The following is a 17,784-nucleotide window of genomic DNA, read 5'->3' as shown; positions in this document are numbered from 1 at the left end:
TTATTATTATTATTTTAATTTCTCCCTCTACCAGATCTCACGGGGGTTTGGCTGCCCAGTACCTCTGTTCAGGAAAATTAAAACAAGAAAATGAAAAATCAGAGGCAGGCGCCTCCACCCGTGGCAGCCTGTGAGCTTCAGCTGTAGATAACACCAGGCGCTGGGTCACGTGCGGTCCTGTTGTGCAGAAATTGTCTTAGCAGAATAGATGGTCTTGTAGCTCCGCAAGACTGCCTACATTTATTAAGTGAAATCACTGCCTGTTTTCTGCAGCATTAAAAGTGAGCTGGAGTGCAATATATTTATTGATCACTACTAAACACACCCTGGACCTTCCTCCAGCTTCCCCTCTCCTGCTTATTCAAGCAGAGACCAGAGCACACATACACACCTGCATCCCCAGGACAAGCTGTCCCCTGTCAAGGTAGCAGGGGACCCAAAACTGCTGCCCAGACCTCTGTGGTTCATCTCTCAGCAGTGATAGACCTCCACAGATGGGGACTGGGGAGATGGCGTCACAAGGCAGGGGATGGAGACGTGAGGTGGCGACAGGAACGCTGGGCGGGCAGGACACATCTACTGGAACTGCCAAGGAGAAGGCAATGGGTATTAGACCCCTGGGATTAAAAGGAGCAGCACAAACGAGGAGGAACCAGCAGAGAGGCTGGTGGAGGTATCTCCACAGCTTTCCCTGGGCTGAGTATCAAGAGCAAGAGCAGGACGGAGCCAGCAGCAGAAACAGATGGCAGAAAGGGTCAGCATTGCACAGGGTGGAGGGGACAGAGCAAAGAAGCCCAGATCCAGGCACAGTCTGTAAGTCCTGGGTAGCCTGGCAGTGACTCTTGCTTCATTACGGCTCCCTGACACCCTGGGGACCCACGGCAGAGAAATGAGCCCCTGGATTTATCCCCCTTTTCCAATTAGCCTCTTTCCCCCTCCTCCTCTCCCTCCACCCAGCTGGAATCAATCCTCGTCCTGGCATTTTAAAGGGCAATGTGCACGTTTTATGGCCATCCCCTATAAAACCATTCTACATGATAACACATCCAGCCCTTTATTAGGGACATTTGGCAAGTTTATTGGCCAGACATTTTTCTGCCTTGACAGATGAGGTCCTGCCATCACTTCTGTGAGCACGCGGGGCCCTCTCCTGTCCCCTCCTCCTCCCCATTCCCGAGCCATCCAGCCTCCTGGTGCTGGCAGCCCAGGGCCAGCACTGCCAGCCCCAGCCCCATCCCCCGGGCAGCTGAAGTCCTCAGGTGTCTGACATCTCACCTGCAGCCCAGCAGGGCCACCCCCCCTCCTTGCACACTGGAGAACCAGCAGCAGCATCTACCAAAGACCCATTAACTCTTTAGAGCCAGGGAAATGCTCTTGTCTCCATGCATGGGCATCCCGGGGGGCAGATTTTCACATCATGGCAGGATGGCTCTGCACAGCTCCTCATTTCTCTACAGCAAGGCTGTGCCTGAGGGAGCTGGAAGGCTTTTAGGTATCTCAGGAGGGTAATCACTCTCATTAGATACTAGGGAACCAACTGGCCTTTGCCGTTTTGGGCACTTTGACGCTTTGCCCCAGTCAACCCCCAACCCAAGATCCCCCCAAACATGAGACCCTGTTCCTGCAGCACTCCATGAAAAGACGAAGCAGGCTGGGACACACGTGCTCAGCAGGCGTTTGCACGGTACAGAGGGGCTCCACTTTCCAGGAAAGCCACAACCACGCTGCCGAAGAGGATTTGTCTCAGGCCTCGGGCGCCGGCATTGCCAAGGCTGGCTCTGTGCCCCTGTGTAACAGCGAGCGGCAGGGCCAGCAGAGGTTTAACGAGGGGTCAAGGATTAAAAATGGTGACTGAAATTTATTTAAGTGCTTACCTGGCACCTCCTCGCCATGCTTCAGGGGTGCTAGTGGCCATGGAGGGATCTGCTCCCCATGCACCATCCCCATGCCAGGATGGACGAGACCCCTGGGAAAGGGCTGCGGCAGTACCTGAGCCCAGGAAGGGGAGGGTGACCCCACGCTGGGAAGCAAAACTTTGCTCAGGTCCCACTCTGGCGAGGCCGGGGTTTGGCAGCCACCCTCCCCTGCCACAGCAGACTCTCCCGTCACCTCTCCCGTGTCCCCATCGCACATTGCACAGTAAAATGGAGGCGAACACCAGGCCATGTTATGATTCCCACCCTGTGGGGAGCTTTCCGCCCAGCTCCCAGCTTTGCTGGCTGATCGTGACCCCTCGTTGCTCGTTTGACTCTCGGCCGTGCTGGGGAGCGGCGGTGGGCTCCCCGCACTTGCCAGCCCCCCGCCCGGCGTCGATTCACATGTCATTCCCAGGCTGTGTTATTCTTAAGTACTGTAAATCTCTCACTATTATTCTCCCACTTGATATAGTGAGCTGTGTCATTTTGAAAGGAAATACATAACAGTATATTAAAGAAATCATGGATCTCCTCATTCATGTTTAAAACAAATTTATTACAATGTAAGAAACCCTGAATAGCATGAATTTTTTGTAATGATTTAAGGCTCCTGGCACTTGAGTTAAAAATGTCTCTCAATAAATAACTTTCCCTTGAAAACACAGCAAATTAATATAGTTTACCATTTCCAAAGTTATATAAATCCAAGAGGCTTAAATCAACAGTATGCTGGATAAGATTACTGTTGCTCAGCCAGAGCCTGGTATCGCAGCTCAGAAGGATGGAAAAAGTAGTGAAAAATGGATGGCTTTTTTTTTTTGGTCACCTTTCTCTCCCTTCCACCACCCTAGGCTATGTCTGTTCTGTGAAAGTCAGACTCATGTGAAATGGATGAAAGCAGCTGTGGCCTTTGCACACAGGTATCATTAAAACAGCGCGCGGCTACTCCGCCATCAGACTCAACAAACACTGCTCTGATATTTCCCCAAAGTGCCTCTAAGATGCACGGCCCCGCTGCTTTTGGTAGCGGCGTTTTAATTTGACTGCAGACCCAGGAACCCAGGTGTCTCCAGCTTGGCTGCCTCCAGCTCCGCCACGGCCTCCCAAGCCCAGAGCAAACTCAGGGCTCTCCCCTCTGCAGCACCGGGGGCCGTGCGAGGCGGCCGTGGCCTCAGTTGAGGTTCTACACAGCCCTGACCGTAAGGCTGCTGTGTAATTAGTCAGACGGGCCAGCACGCCGCCTTCCCTCTTCTCAGGGTTCTCCAACTCAGAAAAACCAGAACGCAATGGCTGCTCGTGCTTGGTAGGATGTGAGTAGAAATGCATATTTAATGGGTTTGTGCAAAACTACAGGGGAACTAGGTGCACGAAAAAGCCACACGCACGAACATCGGCCGACACCCCGGTGCGGGGACCCCCCAGGTGAGGCTGGGGGCCGGGCCGTGTCAAGGGGAGAGCCCACCCGTCCCCCGGGGCTGGATCCCGCTGCGTGGGGGCAGTAGGAAGGGAAGCGAAACCCCACGTGTGGCCGTAGCCCTCGGTGGGACCAGCCGGGTTTGGGCCGGCGCAGAGCTTGCCCCGAGCGCCACCCATGGAGCTCAGCAGCTCCCGGGGACAGCAGCCTGGGCACGCCTGCGCTGACGGGGATGCAGCGGCTTTGCTCAGCTGTGAGCACAGCTGGCACTGAAGAGGGCCCAGCCTTGCCCCTCTCTGCGGGGACCTTCCCGCTAGGCAGGTCACCCTGCAGGCAGCAAGACGGGCTCGGCGTCACCGGCTGAACAACCCGGGAGCCCTTCCCAATCAGCCCTGCTCTCGGCAAGGTCTTCAATGGCTTTTTATTTTATGAAGGTCTAATTTTTTTCCCTTTGCTGTCAGTGTGTCAATTTTTTTTTCCACAACATGGCTGATGACTACTTTTTTTAAACAAAGTACAGTACCGGTGACATTCTGACAGTGTCAACACCGCCAGAGTACACCCACCTGAGCTTTTCAACACGGGAAGTTAGGGCTGTTAAGAGTCAGACTGACAGCTTTGGTAAATTCAAGTCCTCTGTAGAGCAGACGACAAGAAGTTATTAGATACAGACAAGGCTTTCAGGTCACCCAGTCCATCTCCCACCCCACCTTTTAATTGTCTCTCTCACCCAAGCTATAAATAACCGACCCTTCTCATCTTGTTTCCTCATTATGTCAATTCTAGCAGTCCCTGATCATTTTTATTACTCCTCACTGAAATCCCTCCAATCTGCCAGTAAACTCTCTGGTAATGAGATCCCTGTACTGAAGGCACCAGTGCAAACAGAGGGGCACCAGACCCACTGACAAGGAGCCATTTCCTCTGCAATTTGGAGATGTCATCGCCTCCACACCTGCAGCTCAAAAGTCTTCCCGTCTGTTTTCATTGCTATCAGATACCATCACCTCGTGCTTTGTTCACTCTTCTCCTTCTGAGGGTTCCTGCTGCCTGGGTCTCCCCCAGCCCACCAAGCGTGTGTCTTTCAGATTGTTTTCAAGGTGGCTGAGTTCACAGATGCTGCACCCCCAGGTTCATGCTCCATCCCAGATTGAATCCCGCAATCCTTCTTTTTTCTGCTTGGTATTTCTACTTCACATTATTTGTTCCTCCCCACCTCTTCTAAATTTGGCAGGGTCTCTTGGTCTCACTCACTGACCTTCTGCTTCCAAGAAACAAAGTCACGATATGAAATGCAGGGAGACCAGGTACCCAGCCCAACACCTCCCAAACAAGGCTCCTGAAAGCTCCAACAGGGAAATACTGTGCGGATGAGGCCACGCCATCATTGCAGTGCAGCATCGCAGGCAGCAACAGCACCTGCTCTAGCATAAACCCTTCAAGATGCATCAAATGCTGGAGAAGGTTCAAAAACAGGCTCCCCAGATCATCCAGGGGCTGTAAAACAGGCGTGCAGACACAAGGCATGAGGGACCCCACCTCATCAAAGAGAAGGATGAACTGGGAGTTTATCACTGCGTAGGGGGGGCTGTCTGAGAACAGGGGAGCTTCACAACCTTGCTTCCGAAAGCACAACGGAGTCCAGCAGCTGGAAATTAGACAAACTCAACCTCAAAATAAGGCGGTTTCTTAGCAGCAAGGTTAATTAAACACTGGAAGATTTTGATGAAGTGACTTTAAAATTACAATGCAACTTCCTCACAGTCAGCTCCAGCTTGAGAAAGAACCAGCTTCTGTGTCTGTGAATTCATCTTGTCTTATCCTTCCTTACTCGCTCCAGCAGAGGAGAGGAGCTCCCGCATTGTCCTTAGCGCTCACGACACTCAAAACTTGGTGTCTGGACAACGGCTTTAATCAAATCAACACTTCAGGGTTTTGCCAGTGAGCAACCAGGAAAGATAACTTTTTTTGATTTTTCACTTCCCTCCTGTCTGCAGACAGGAGATCAGACAGGATGAAGTTATACTGTAAGACTGGTTATTGAATGCTATGAGTGAATAAAACGGGTTTTTTTCACATACTCAGAATGACTCCCGAATTCAGGAAACTAGGAACGTATGGCTCTCGCTGCAGCTTGTGGATTGGTTTGCTTGCTGAGACCGTCTGGGCTTCTCTCACCTCACGTATGTTAGAGCCTCACCTCCCAGTGACAACCGAGTTTCTCCACTTTAGTTCCCCAATGCCTGAAATGAAATGACCCCTTCAAAGCCACAAAATACATGACGTCTAAGAGCTTTGGCTTCTGTTGGATGGGAATGACTGGCCTATATGCTTCTGCTCTAACAGATCACAGTTCAGAGGCAAATTGTTGGTGGGTACGTCCAGCACCTTCTGCTGCGGGCACTAAAATAACTCACAGCCCATCTGATATGTGGTGCTGAACATGCTTCACCTGCAGAACCCAAAGCATGCTGTGGAGGGAGGCACAGCAGCTTCCCCAGAGCTGGGAATCAAATCAATTTCCCCCATGTCCCCGTCCTCTTGCTGCAGCTGGGATGTGGCAGCATCCCCTGTGAATGACTGTGGGAGTCATCAAGCACCAACACTGACCAGACCAAGATGGGTTCCTTGCTCTTTTCTAGATGACTTCTGCTTCCAAACACCCTCCCCAGGCATCGCAGTGAAAGCTCTGCTGCATAACCACAGCAAAGATGCTCAAGGTAGCCTGCTCTCTCACAGCCACATGGAGCCACAATATTGCCACACATTTATTGTCACTGTGAGCAGGTAAGACTTCAAGAGATGCAGGGAGCAGCTATGGATCGGGAGAGGCATTTTCCAGAGGAGAGCCACCCAGTCAGAGCAGACTTCTCTGCTTCTGCAGGTTTAAATCACCTAATTCAATATTCTGTGTTGTCTTATGTAGCATGCAGTTATGTAAATTCATAAATCATACACTAATTAGCACACAATTTCATAAATTTAGTAACAGTGAAAAAGGAGGTTTCTGACTAACCAGGCAGTGCTCTCTCCCTCTCACATGGTACAAATCCAAACACCGGCCCGGAGGTTGCATTTCAGAAAATCTCTGCTGCAACTTTTAGAGTTTAACCCCAGGCTCATGTGTGCTTTGAAGGGATATCTTTTAGATATCTCGGGCTCAATCTTTCTCAAGCATAGCTAAGTCCTTTCCTCTCCTTCCTTAACACCAAACCTCCACAGCTGATTCGATCACTGCAAATTTTGTTTTGCTTGTTTCTCCCTTAGTCAGATTCTTGTGATATCTAGCCTCACATTATTCTGTCGTCTAAGTCCACACCACCATCCCTTGCTAGCAATCAAATTCAGTCCATTCGTGGGTTATATCTAGGTTCTACCCTGTTATCCTCCTTGTGCTCTGGCCTCCCTGACTAGCTACTCTAAAGGGGAGCAGCTATGGTTAGGTCATTTCCTTCTTTCCCTGATTTACCACTTATGCTCCCCAAATACAGGAACATGATTAGGAAAAGTAGTGGGGAGTCATAAGCCTCTTCCGGTGCTTGAAGACATTTCTCACTTCAGGATATAATCACAAAATATGTCTTCATCAAATTACTGTATTTTAAAAACTCATCTCTACCTTCTGGCTCAGCTCCATTCAACCTATACCTTCTGTCTTCCTTTGGTACAGTTCTCTGCCTTGTACCCTTGTCCTTTCTTGCCTTTACCTCCATCCTTTCCTCCTTACTCTTTCACTCCATCTTTTTGTCCCAAAGCATGGTGCTGGCTCTCCCCTTCTCTTCCCTTTTGTATTCTGAACCTCTCCACTTCATGCTCCAAAAGAGGCCTTGCTCCTTCTCACAGCAAACCCCATGTCCTGGAGAGGAAGAGAAGGCTTAAAATGAGTTCCTTGTCTATCTTAGCAAATTGGAGATTCAGAATACATACATGATGATGTGGAAAGGGGAACACACTGTCAATGGCAGAACTGACATCTGAGCTGGACAAAACAAACCAGGAGATAAGTCAAACAAACAGAAGTCTGGAAGATTAAATGAAACCCCCGAATAATTTATTAGACTAAAACCTCGCATAGATATATAAATATATGCTCAAGATGGGATTCAATAGCAAGACGGGAGAGGCTAGAAGTGAAAAGGGCGTGATTACTACAGGTCCATGGTGGTGCAAAAGCAATGACTACACAAACACTCGGCAAGTGCGTGTGTATGAGCCACTCGGGAAGAACAGCGAAGGCATGGGTAGGAGCTTTAGCAGAAGTCATGTTACTCCACAAAGCCTCACGTAAAACACAGCCTGATGTGTAGCTGAAGCATATTAACTGGGAACACTCTGGACAAACAATCTATGGCTGGACTAACTCCCCAGCGGCAGCTTCCTAATACAGGACCTTAAACTTAAAAGGACACTGTCAAGTGATTGCTTTTGCTAGTTTAATTTTTGCATTTCCTCTACTGTTTTAGCAGATGGAAAACAATTCTCCTCCCAGTCCCAACTACTGATTTTGTCCTTTCCTATTTGACAATCATTGATTTTTTTTCTAAGGCTATAAATGTTTTAATAACTTCAACTTGGTAGTGCCTCATAGCAAAATATCTTTGCTTGCACTGACTGCTAAACACTATTCCTAATGCACTGCTGATAACCAGAGCAAGAGCCAGAATTATAAAAAATTATTTTTCACGGGGTCTACCAAATTAATAGCTTTTGTTGCTTCATCCACATCTCACAGACAGATTTCAACTGCCTTAATTTTGGAATTCTTTGCTTTGTAAAGGTATGCCTCCCGCGTAGCTCTGACTGATGGACAGCACCTTGAGTGCAGAGCCCACAACCCTGACTATGTCCTTTTAAAAAGAGCTACTAACAAAATATAGATTTAAGTCAAAAGTCACTCTCAGAATTAGAATTTTTAATGAACAAAATGGATCATAAGGAATCCTAAAACAGTTAAATATTGGCACCCATAAAGACCAAAGAACAGAATGCTCCCACACAGTGTTCTCGACTGGGTACACAAAGGCACCTTTCAAGACATATACACGTATTTTTTGCTGTTTCAAAAGGTCAGTTAGCACTTATTAGAAAAGGCAATTAAAGTTTCAGTCAAACTGGAAAAGAGAAGAGAAGCAATTGGACTGAAATCAGAGAACTGTTTCTTTATAAATGCCAAACCTTAACAAAATATCCCCAACAAAACCAAAAACCACCAAAGACGCCCCACCCCAAACCCTAAGATCTATGTGATGGTCATTTCTTCATGGTTTTCTACAGGTTTCCTGCTGCTCCTTGTACATTTTTCTCTCCCATCCCCTCCCTCTTCCTGTCCTCTTATAGAAGCAGACTACTCTGCCAGCAGGATGAGAAAACTGATTTCCCCACCTGCTACACTTGGGTCAGGGCATCAAATACCTCTTTGGGACTGTAAGCAGAAACCTGTTGCCTTCACATGCTCAGGGAGTAGAACAAGAGGGACATTCAACAGCAAATGGACATATTGGAAAGAACTAGAATACTTCACTGACAGCGGGACAGACCAAGCAGGGCCATTCCACGGTAGTCATTTTCTGGTCCCATAATGCTGCCACCCTCCTTTAAACTCCACCAAGCAGCTTTTAAAATTCATCTGGGATGCATTAAAGTATATCACCTAATCTGTAATTAAGACTGGGCCTGAATGAAACAGCTCAGCGTTCATCTTCCCCTTCATTCTCCTTTTGTTTTGGTGCTAGATGAGCACGGTGCTGCCAGGAGCACGTGCTAGATACCCCACGCTGATGCTCCCATGGGCCTCGTTGCCGAGTCTTGGCGGCTCCTCGCAGAGCACCACACATTGCACAGAAGCGAGCTTGTGGGAGGCAGGCAGCAGCCATACCCCAAGGATCAGCACAGCAACTTGCTGCCATTAAGATAAGCAGGGTTGCCTAAAGAGACTGTCAGGAAAGCTGTACTGGCCCACAAAGTGGTGTTTGGGAGCAAATGGCCTAGAACTTGCCCGTACTGGCTGAATTCTACCTTTCCCTCGCTGCAATTTCACTGTGCAAAATGAGTATTTTAGCCTCATATTTCTAGGAACACATGCCGGTGGCTACTGTTACAATAAAATATGAACACTGCATTGTGGAGAAAATGACCATTAATCCTGTAATCTGCAGTCATTTTTACCAATTCGGCACATTTCTTTAAATAACCGAGTACATGCAGTAGATGGAAGTGCATTTAAATAAAGTGAAATAGATACAGCATGAATAATTAAAGCCGGCAGGGAAATGTGCATTGCGAGCCGCTAGTGGAAATAATTACTGATTTGTCTTATTTACAATGGAGCCTGGATACAGGATCAAAATAGTGCAAGTTAGTGAAAATGTCTTAAGACTCTTCTTATACTACCACTACTATATATTTCATCTTGAAAAGTACATCAAATAGGTTTTGGACCACTACATTTTCTGACTGTGTTCTGCTATTTCAGGGTTAGGTTACCCAGCACATAAACTCTGTCAAAAAGCACTGATTTAAAGAGGAATATATTTCAAACGGATGCCTAGTACCTCAACCTGCAACATTGTCTATTAATGTTACTAGAGACTGTATAGTTGAGCTTACAATACACCCCCTAAAACCCCAGCAAGTCAAATATCAGAATGTTGAAGGAAAAGCAGATCATAAAATCACTGAAAAAAGTACTAAAGTGCTTGTACCTTTATAATATGCCAGGTTTTAAACAGACTTGTTTAATTAGAAAATAATCTACTTTGAACATGGTAGTTCTTGAACGTTAGGCAGTTCTCGCAAACTGCTTTGGAGCTAAAAATCGATAATGAAATATACTTCTGATATGAGGCTGGCAAAACTGACTTCAATCTACTAGAAAATGTTGTAGATTAAAAAAAATTCTATTTTAGGGTGATTACTTGGCACATGAAAGGTTTAGAAAAAAAGTTAACGCTTTCTGATTGGTCTACCCCAACAATGTCCTTGCACCATGATTACTAAATCCAAAATGAAACTGGATGCTAATTATCTATGTTTCAGAAGAGGGAAGACAAGCAGTTGTCATTCAAATAATTTAAAGATGGTACTTCAACACAACAAATCAGCAATAAAAAGATCCTAAAAATTCTACAGAAGGGTGGTAGACCAATGAGGTGTCAAATGAAGAAAATCTCCTCGAGGAGCCGGCTCTCTTCTAGCTCATCTGCTGTGCTTCTGGAGCTGCGAGGGGTCTGGTACCAAGACGGCGGCCTGTGGCTCATATGATGAGGTGTGTGCATTTTGTTCCTGTCATAAGATTCTCTGCAGAGGTGTCCTGGGGCAGATATCGGACTCATAGCTTCAACCAGGTCAAGAAGACAGGCTTCGTACCTACAGAAACACACCAAGAAAATGGAGGTCCATTAGGCATTGCAGCATCAAGCAGGAATTTAATTCAGTCTTCCTGCCTTCATAACTCAGATGAGAGCTAGATTTGTCTGATGGGGGCCACCAGCACAGGACAAATTTTGCTGTATGAGTTTCCTACGAGGAATACCAACACAGAGGTAGTGAAAAAGAGGCGAGCAAAGCATGGGTGCTCAGGTTATTTTAAACTGTTTCATCAGCTTTTCCATTTGAGGTATGTCATGTCTTAGCCACACTCCAGAGACTGAGGACAGACCTCAGAGATATGGCAGCCAAATACACTGAAGGGGTACAAGGCAGACCCACACAGGTAATGGTAAAGTGACTTATACACATGCTGCACTTTTTTGAATAGACCTCTACACTTGATTTAGTTTCCCAGGGATTTGAAAACAGCAGGAGACTTTATTATTATTGCCACAAACTACACGTGCTTCCTGTAAATCTCTGTGCACTATATGGAGTCTGTCTGGTGGAAGCACTGAAGGAATATAATCTAAGCAAGGCAATACAAAATCAAAACTTCAGGCACCAAGAGAGAAGGCCAAGGTGCTCAACATTACCCAGGCTGTCCTTTAAGTGTGAGTACAGATGTGAGGGAAGGTTGCAAGCCAATGTTAGCTGGTAACGCTAACTGAATAATGGCAGCTACTTCAGACGAGATTTCCTATTAATATTCACACGAGACAAGACCTGATCTAAATACCAGCAGAGGATTGATCATTACAATATATTTTCTCCTGTCCAATTTTAAATGTCTTAAACAATACCGTTTCCACTGCTTCCCCAAGGAGGCTGTTCTACAGTCTAAGAGATATCACTCAAGAGTTTTACCCCAAAGTCCCCTTTGTTCCATCCTGTTCTTAGCACCAACCTGCCTGATGTTCCCAACGCTGAAATAATTCACAGATTCAATGACTTTCATGCACAGAACATCATTCACAGCATCCAACCTGAGGTATCAGTGTAGCTGGTTCTCTTGTAAGCAGAAAGAGTTCATCCATAGGGTGAGGAAACATCTCAAGCCATTTCCTGCTTTGAGTCCTGGTGGAAAAGCCTCTGTTTTTCCTTACAGGACAGTGGGAGCCTAGGAGGACTAAGCAACTAAGTCAGACAGCTGGGGTGGGTTCCTCAACTCAGGTTGAAAAACTGTAGTACAAATATTGGCAACAGTGCACCGCTGTGAGATTAGCCGCGGCCAATGTATTTCCCAGAGGCAGACTGTCACTTGTGCTCTCCAGTAGCATCATGCAGCAGCAGCAGCAGGTAAAAAGACTTCCTTCCCTAAAATATCCTTCATTAGCTCCAGCGGTGAGTGTTATATCCCAGCCATCAACAGAAAACTAACCATGACAAGGTAACTCGTCGTTATGTCCAAGACACAGAATACCTCCTCAGCCCAGAGGAGTTAACTGTGGCACTGCTGGGTTAATACCGACGTTAATGGCAACTACTGGAGTTACACTATGATTGCTTGGAAAAGTCGTCTCTTGTATTTCCTTCAATTTTTTTTCTTTCTTCCAATCTGACGGTCGCCATAATTTCTAAAACATTCCAACTCAACATTACTGCCTCACAGGGCTCTCTCCTCTATTTGACTATCTAGAGATTGGTTTATTTTCCTTCTGATGTACAGCTTGCATTTCACCCAATCAGAACCCTATTTTGCAAATTTTTTTTACACATTTTAAGCTTGTCTGCCTGTCTTTCTATTATGTCTGTTTAAATCACCCATAATAGTGAAAAATGAGTGAACACCACCACCACCCACCCACCCCCCCCAAAAAAAAAAAAATAATACTGCTTTGGTTTTGTTTCAATTGGACCGTGTAAGTGTCTAACTGTAGTCAAATGTGATGTGATGCAATGTGTGCCTTACCACTACCCTAACCTAAAATTTCAGAAGGATATGGGGGGGTTTGGGTAGTCAAGCAAGACCATTTTAGAGGGGTCTGTTGTTTGCATTAGCATTCAGGAAGTACTGTCTAAAAAACTGAGGCTCCTTAAAGATATCTCCAGTGTAAGAGGGAATAAGCCACAGTGATAGTGAGAACTAGCACATAGCTATATTAGACTTTTCTCATAGGGAAAGTTTTGGACTAGACTCTATATAGATATACACAGATGCTTTGAACCCCAAAGAAACCCAGTTAACACATACACTGGTTTCATTAGCCACACCTAAAACTTCTTTTTAGATTAATCTAGTCTAGCATACAAATGCTTATCTCCTCTGACTGTAGTGCTATCATAAAATTTCAATTTCTCCAGCAGCCACATTCAATCACAGATTAGACAGGGGGAAACCAAACCAGCCAGTGCATTTATAGCAAACGTGCAGGCCCTAGATTTCAGCAGCACCTTCGAGTTCATTTCTTCTGCAAGTTTATCTAAGTTTTACAGCATTTCTGCTATCAGGAAGGCTAAATGATTTGGCAGATTACAAGCACAGCAAATAGCAAAGATTATGTAAAAGACCAGGTGTTGTAAATCAGTCTATTTGACACCACAGTTATATATGCAATAAAGTGAATGAACTCGGCTAACAGAGTGCTATCTGATAAAAAGAATGCTCCTTGCAGGTATTTAGTGTTTAATCCCATGATAATGGTTTGCCCTGGTTTGTCTAGGCAACATCAGACAGCATCTGGCTGGAGGCAGAGTAGACCTAGAATGGTTTGAAGCTTGCAAAGACAATTTTCTCAGTATTAATTTGTATCTGAATATTTAAAGAGACACAGACAGAATGCTCAAATCCTGAAATACAACTTTCTCCAAAACCAGTATATGTATTCCTTGCACGATCTGAATAAATGCATAAGTAAAAACAGGCTTCATTATTATTATTATTAATACGACACTTAATGGCTTCAGTGAAGTCAAAGCTGCAGGATCAGGCACCCAAGAGTCAGAACATTTCAAACAGGAAAACTGATCTGGCAAACTTGGTTTGTGAATACTGAATACTCTTTTAATGCAAATTAACAGCCAAGGGTGCCCTCGTATTGTTCATGCTTCCCAAGGAGAAAAAATTCCCAAACGTTCTGCGGAAGTACCAGCACTGTACATTAAGCCACATACCAAAATTCCTCACATACAGATGTTCAGCCAAGCAACCAAATAGCCCATCAGTACTAGATGCTTACACACATTTTCTTTGATGGGTTTTGCCCTCTTGACAGAAGGAAAATGAGGTGGGCAACTGCCCCTTTAAGGATGGTGATAATTCAGTATGTCTTCACCTTTTTGGTACATGTGCCAGTGTGCTGGAAACTCAGTGAGCACCTCTGCAACAGACTGGAAAACAATCTCTTTTCTAAGCCTGGTTTTGACACTTCCCCATGTATATGTTTTCATCTAACTTCCATGAGCTTGAAAGTTTGCATGTTTCATCCTGGGAGAAGAAAATTTGTGAAGTCTACAAGTTTGGATTAGAAGTCTAACTATTGAGATAGCTAAAGTTTAGTGAAAGGAATCTTATCATAAAGTCTGCAAAAATTCCATCAGGAGAGGGAATGCAAAGAATTAGTGCACAAAGCATGAGGAAGGCAGGGCCACGCACAAGAGGACAGAGATGGGAGTAGAGAGAACAGACCAAGGTAAGCTTTGAAGCTCTTCTTTCCATGAAGAAATTTGACCTTTGCTTTTAATGTAGAAGGCAAAACTCCAATACAGCTCAGAGAGCAGCATGGAGATGCCCAAACTATCTAAGAGGTAGGTAGCACCAGGATAAAGCCAGCATAGCTGGGTCAGTGCAGAACTGTGACCTGGGAAGCTAAATCCATCCTGATCAGGCATTGCATAGTGCTGTGACAGTATTCCCTGAATGCCCTCTGTACAATTAACACAGGCTGCTGAAAATTTGGCTCCTCAGCCACTCTAAAGCACTTTTGGAAATTTTACTAGAAACTTTCAGCATTGGCTCCTAATTAAGTAAGTATCTCATAGAGTTTATAAACTGTTAACGTAGAAGAGTTTTGTAGTCCATCACTAAGGTAACAGGAAACATCATAAAGCATTACGATTCAGAACAGCTCATTAAACGTTCACATTTTAAAGAGGAAAACAGTACAAAAATAAACACAAACTGGCACAGAGCCAAATCCTTCCTTCCACCGTATTTCTGTTTCACTGCCAGTGTAGTAGGAACGCAGTTCTCTGAACATCTACAGGTGCATCTTACGTTCCACTGTGTTTCCGAACTGAATAGAAAAAAGACTCTTGCATTTTTATGACAAACACGCAAATGTGGCTGTTGCTCTGGGAACCATAAGACCACTTATTCCCAGGACGGTTGCTGAGAAATCACCTGAAACCACTTGGTATTCTGTCTAATAAAACCTGCTGGGCAATCAGACTTCAGACAGTCCCACAACGTAAGCACCTAAAAAATGGTCAGATTATGCAAAAGTGTTGCACAGAACTCATTACTGCGCAGGATATTAGAGAGAATGGTTCTCTTGAAGGTAACCACAGAGCGTCCTTGTATCAATCGGCAGAACAGTGATATTTATTTATTTATTTAGACATTTTGGATATGTCATTGAATTTTTAATGTTTGTCTATTTCACATTGCTGGTAAAATATATTTCTTACATGCTGTTCAATTTTTAAACTATACTACTGTATTTTCATATTGCACAGTCCCATTTAACTAATAATATCATTTGTTTCTTCCTGAAAAAAACCAGCACAACCCCCAACAAATTTGGTATTTGGAGGAGCAGGAATTTCCCCATGAGGCAAAATAACTAAACTTATTAGAGTCATAAATACTCTGGCAGTGAGATATATTTCTTTAAACAAGCAGTGTCAGATATCAGAGATACCTTTTCATTTACAGTCTCTGAAAATTTATTCTTCAACCATAAATGTGTACAAAACACACAGAATGTCTCTTCTGCAAGGTGATGGCATTTCAACAAAGCACACCGGCAATACGGTTTGGGAGATTAGTAGCTGTATAGGCTTATTTTATTTAACTGTATATACCAGAGGAAATAAAAAGGTTTATTTTTATACTACTGCTTATTTTTTCAACATAAAGTTCAAAGTGATTTACTAATGTTACATGAATTGCCTTTGAATTATGGTACAGTATTGTGCCTAAGTACAAAGCCTAACACTATTTTGTATTCATAAAACACTACCTGCCTCCAAGCACTTTACAAACGCTAAATACAGCTAAAAACACATTCGAGGGGTAGGGAACAGACCCATTTTACAGAAAATGAAACTGAGCTTATTGTTTTTATAAAGCAAATATCAAATCCCTATTTGACTGGAACAAACAGGGCAAACAGAAGCAGAGTAAAAACAGATGCCAGATAAGAAGTGGCCCGAGCAGTCAAACTACCCCAGACCTGAAGACACCACATTAGTGACACAACCTGAGGTTATCTGGAAAAAACAGCTGTGGTGATTGATCACCCACCCCCCAAGTTAACCCAGGCTCTGTAGGTGAAGGGCAGAGCTCCACCCAAATTAAAGAGTCCTAGCTGCTTTCTGCCATCACTATTTTGCATCCACAATTGTTTCATTAGGGGTGCTAGAGGTATCTCTGTGGCTTGTCCTTTCAACATCCATGTCCCAATCTGCTCACCATAAATGTGCCTAATTCCTTTTTCAACTTGCTGTTTCCACAATGTCCTATGACAGCAAGCTCAGGAAGTTCATTGCTATTGAAATACATACTTTTGTTTTCTGTTTTAATCCAATATCCTGCTAGCATCACCAAGTGCTTTTTAAGCATTGACTGCAGTTAGTCTCTCTCATGTGGTGGGATCTGGTGAAAAACAGTTCCACATTTAACTTACCCACCACCTTCACAGTTTTGCAAACCTGATCCATTTTTTCATTCAGTCTTTTCCTATCCAAAGTCATAGCTTTTTGGTCTCTCCTTATATAGCAGCTCCTTCATTCCCTTGATCAAATTAATTGGCCTGTGCACCTTTTCTAGCTTCTGCTATGCCTTTCTTGAAAGGCAAAGACCAAAAGTACAAATCAGAATCAAAACGTGGGTACACCAAGGCTTGTGTATCCACAAGCTTTTGTGAAGCTCTAGGAAGCTTTGAACCTCACAAATCCTAATTACCTGCTCTGAGTTCAGTATCATGCAGGCATGGTGTTGATGGCTCTTCCCTAGGCAAACTACATTTTTGTCCACTCAGTTTTGATGCCTTTTTGGAGTTTCTTGCTATTGACATGGCATTTGACTATCTGAAAGAACTTAGTACCATCCACAAACTTATTAGGTCACCCAGGATATTTTGCTATTCACTTCTTGCTCCAAGTCACTGATGAAGAACCAGCCCAGTGGGTTTCTGGGGAACCCCACTGCTGTCTCTTCTGCATTATGAAAAATGAACATTAAGTCCCTTTGCCTGACATCATTTAGTCAGCAGTAAACCCATAGAAGGAGTTTTCCTCCAATCCTGCAGAAACTTGATTTCTTTAACAACCTTTGGTGTGGAATCTTGGCAAAGGCATTCTGAAAATCCAAATGCATTATGTCCACTGGGTCCTCTTTGTGTCACCAGATTTCTGGGTTCAGGATCCATAGGTCTGAGCTGACGTCTCAGATTCTTTATTTTCTCCCTCCCTGCTGTATGAGTATAATCCAGATTTCAAATAGCTATTAAGGCTGTGGATGTTGTATACCTGGACTTCAGCAAAGCCTTCGACACAGTCTCCCATAGCATTCTCCTGGAGAAGCTGGTAGTTCATGGCCTAGATGGATGTACTCTTCGCTGGGTTAAAAACTGGCTGGTTGGCCGAGCCCAGAGAGTGGTGGTGAATGGAACTAAGTCCAGTTGGCAGCCGGCCACAAGCGGTGTCCCCCAGGGCTCAGTTCTAGGGCCAGTCTTGTTTAATATCTTTATCAATGACCTGGATGAGGGGATTGAGTGTGCTCTCAGTAAATTTGCAGACGACACCAAACTGGGTGGTAGTGTTGATCTGCTTGAGGGGAGGAGGGCTCTGCAGAGGGACCTGGACAGGCTGGATCGATGGGCCGAGGCCAACTGTATGAGGTTCAACAAGGCCAAGTGTCGG

The 17,784-nt window shown here is 44.9% G+C and overlaps 1 protein-coding gene across 2 annotated transcripts in view; it reads right to left on the bottom strand.

Annotated features, from left to right (window-relative positions):
• Positions 1-7,404: 7,404 nt before the first annotated feature.
• Positions 7,405-17,784, bottom strand: part of KIAA1328 (KIAA1328 ortholog) — a 177,057-nt gene continuing 166,677 nt past the window's right edge. For both annotated transcript variants that reach the window (XM_035889853.1, XM_035889855.1), the window contains one exon: positions 7,405-10,695. In XM_035889853.1, the coding sequence (XP_035745746.1) occupies positions 10,482-10,695 (214 nt within the window). In that variant the 3' untranslated portion in view covers positions 7,405-10,481. The remainder of the gene's footprint in view (positions 10,696-17,784) is intronic.

Source organism: Egretta garzetta, unplaced genomic scaffold (assembly GCF_000687185.1).
Source record: "Egretta garzetta isolate BGI_Z169 unplaced genomic scaffold, ASM68718v1 scaffold702, whole genome shotgun sequence".
NCBI classification, from domain to species: Eukaryota; Metazoa; Chordata; class Aves; order Pelecaniformes; family Ardeidae; genus Egretta; species Egretta garzetta.
This window is presented reverse-complemented; position numbering and strand designations above follow the sequence as displayed.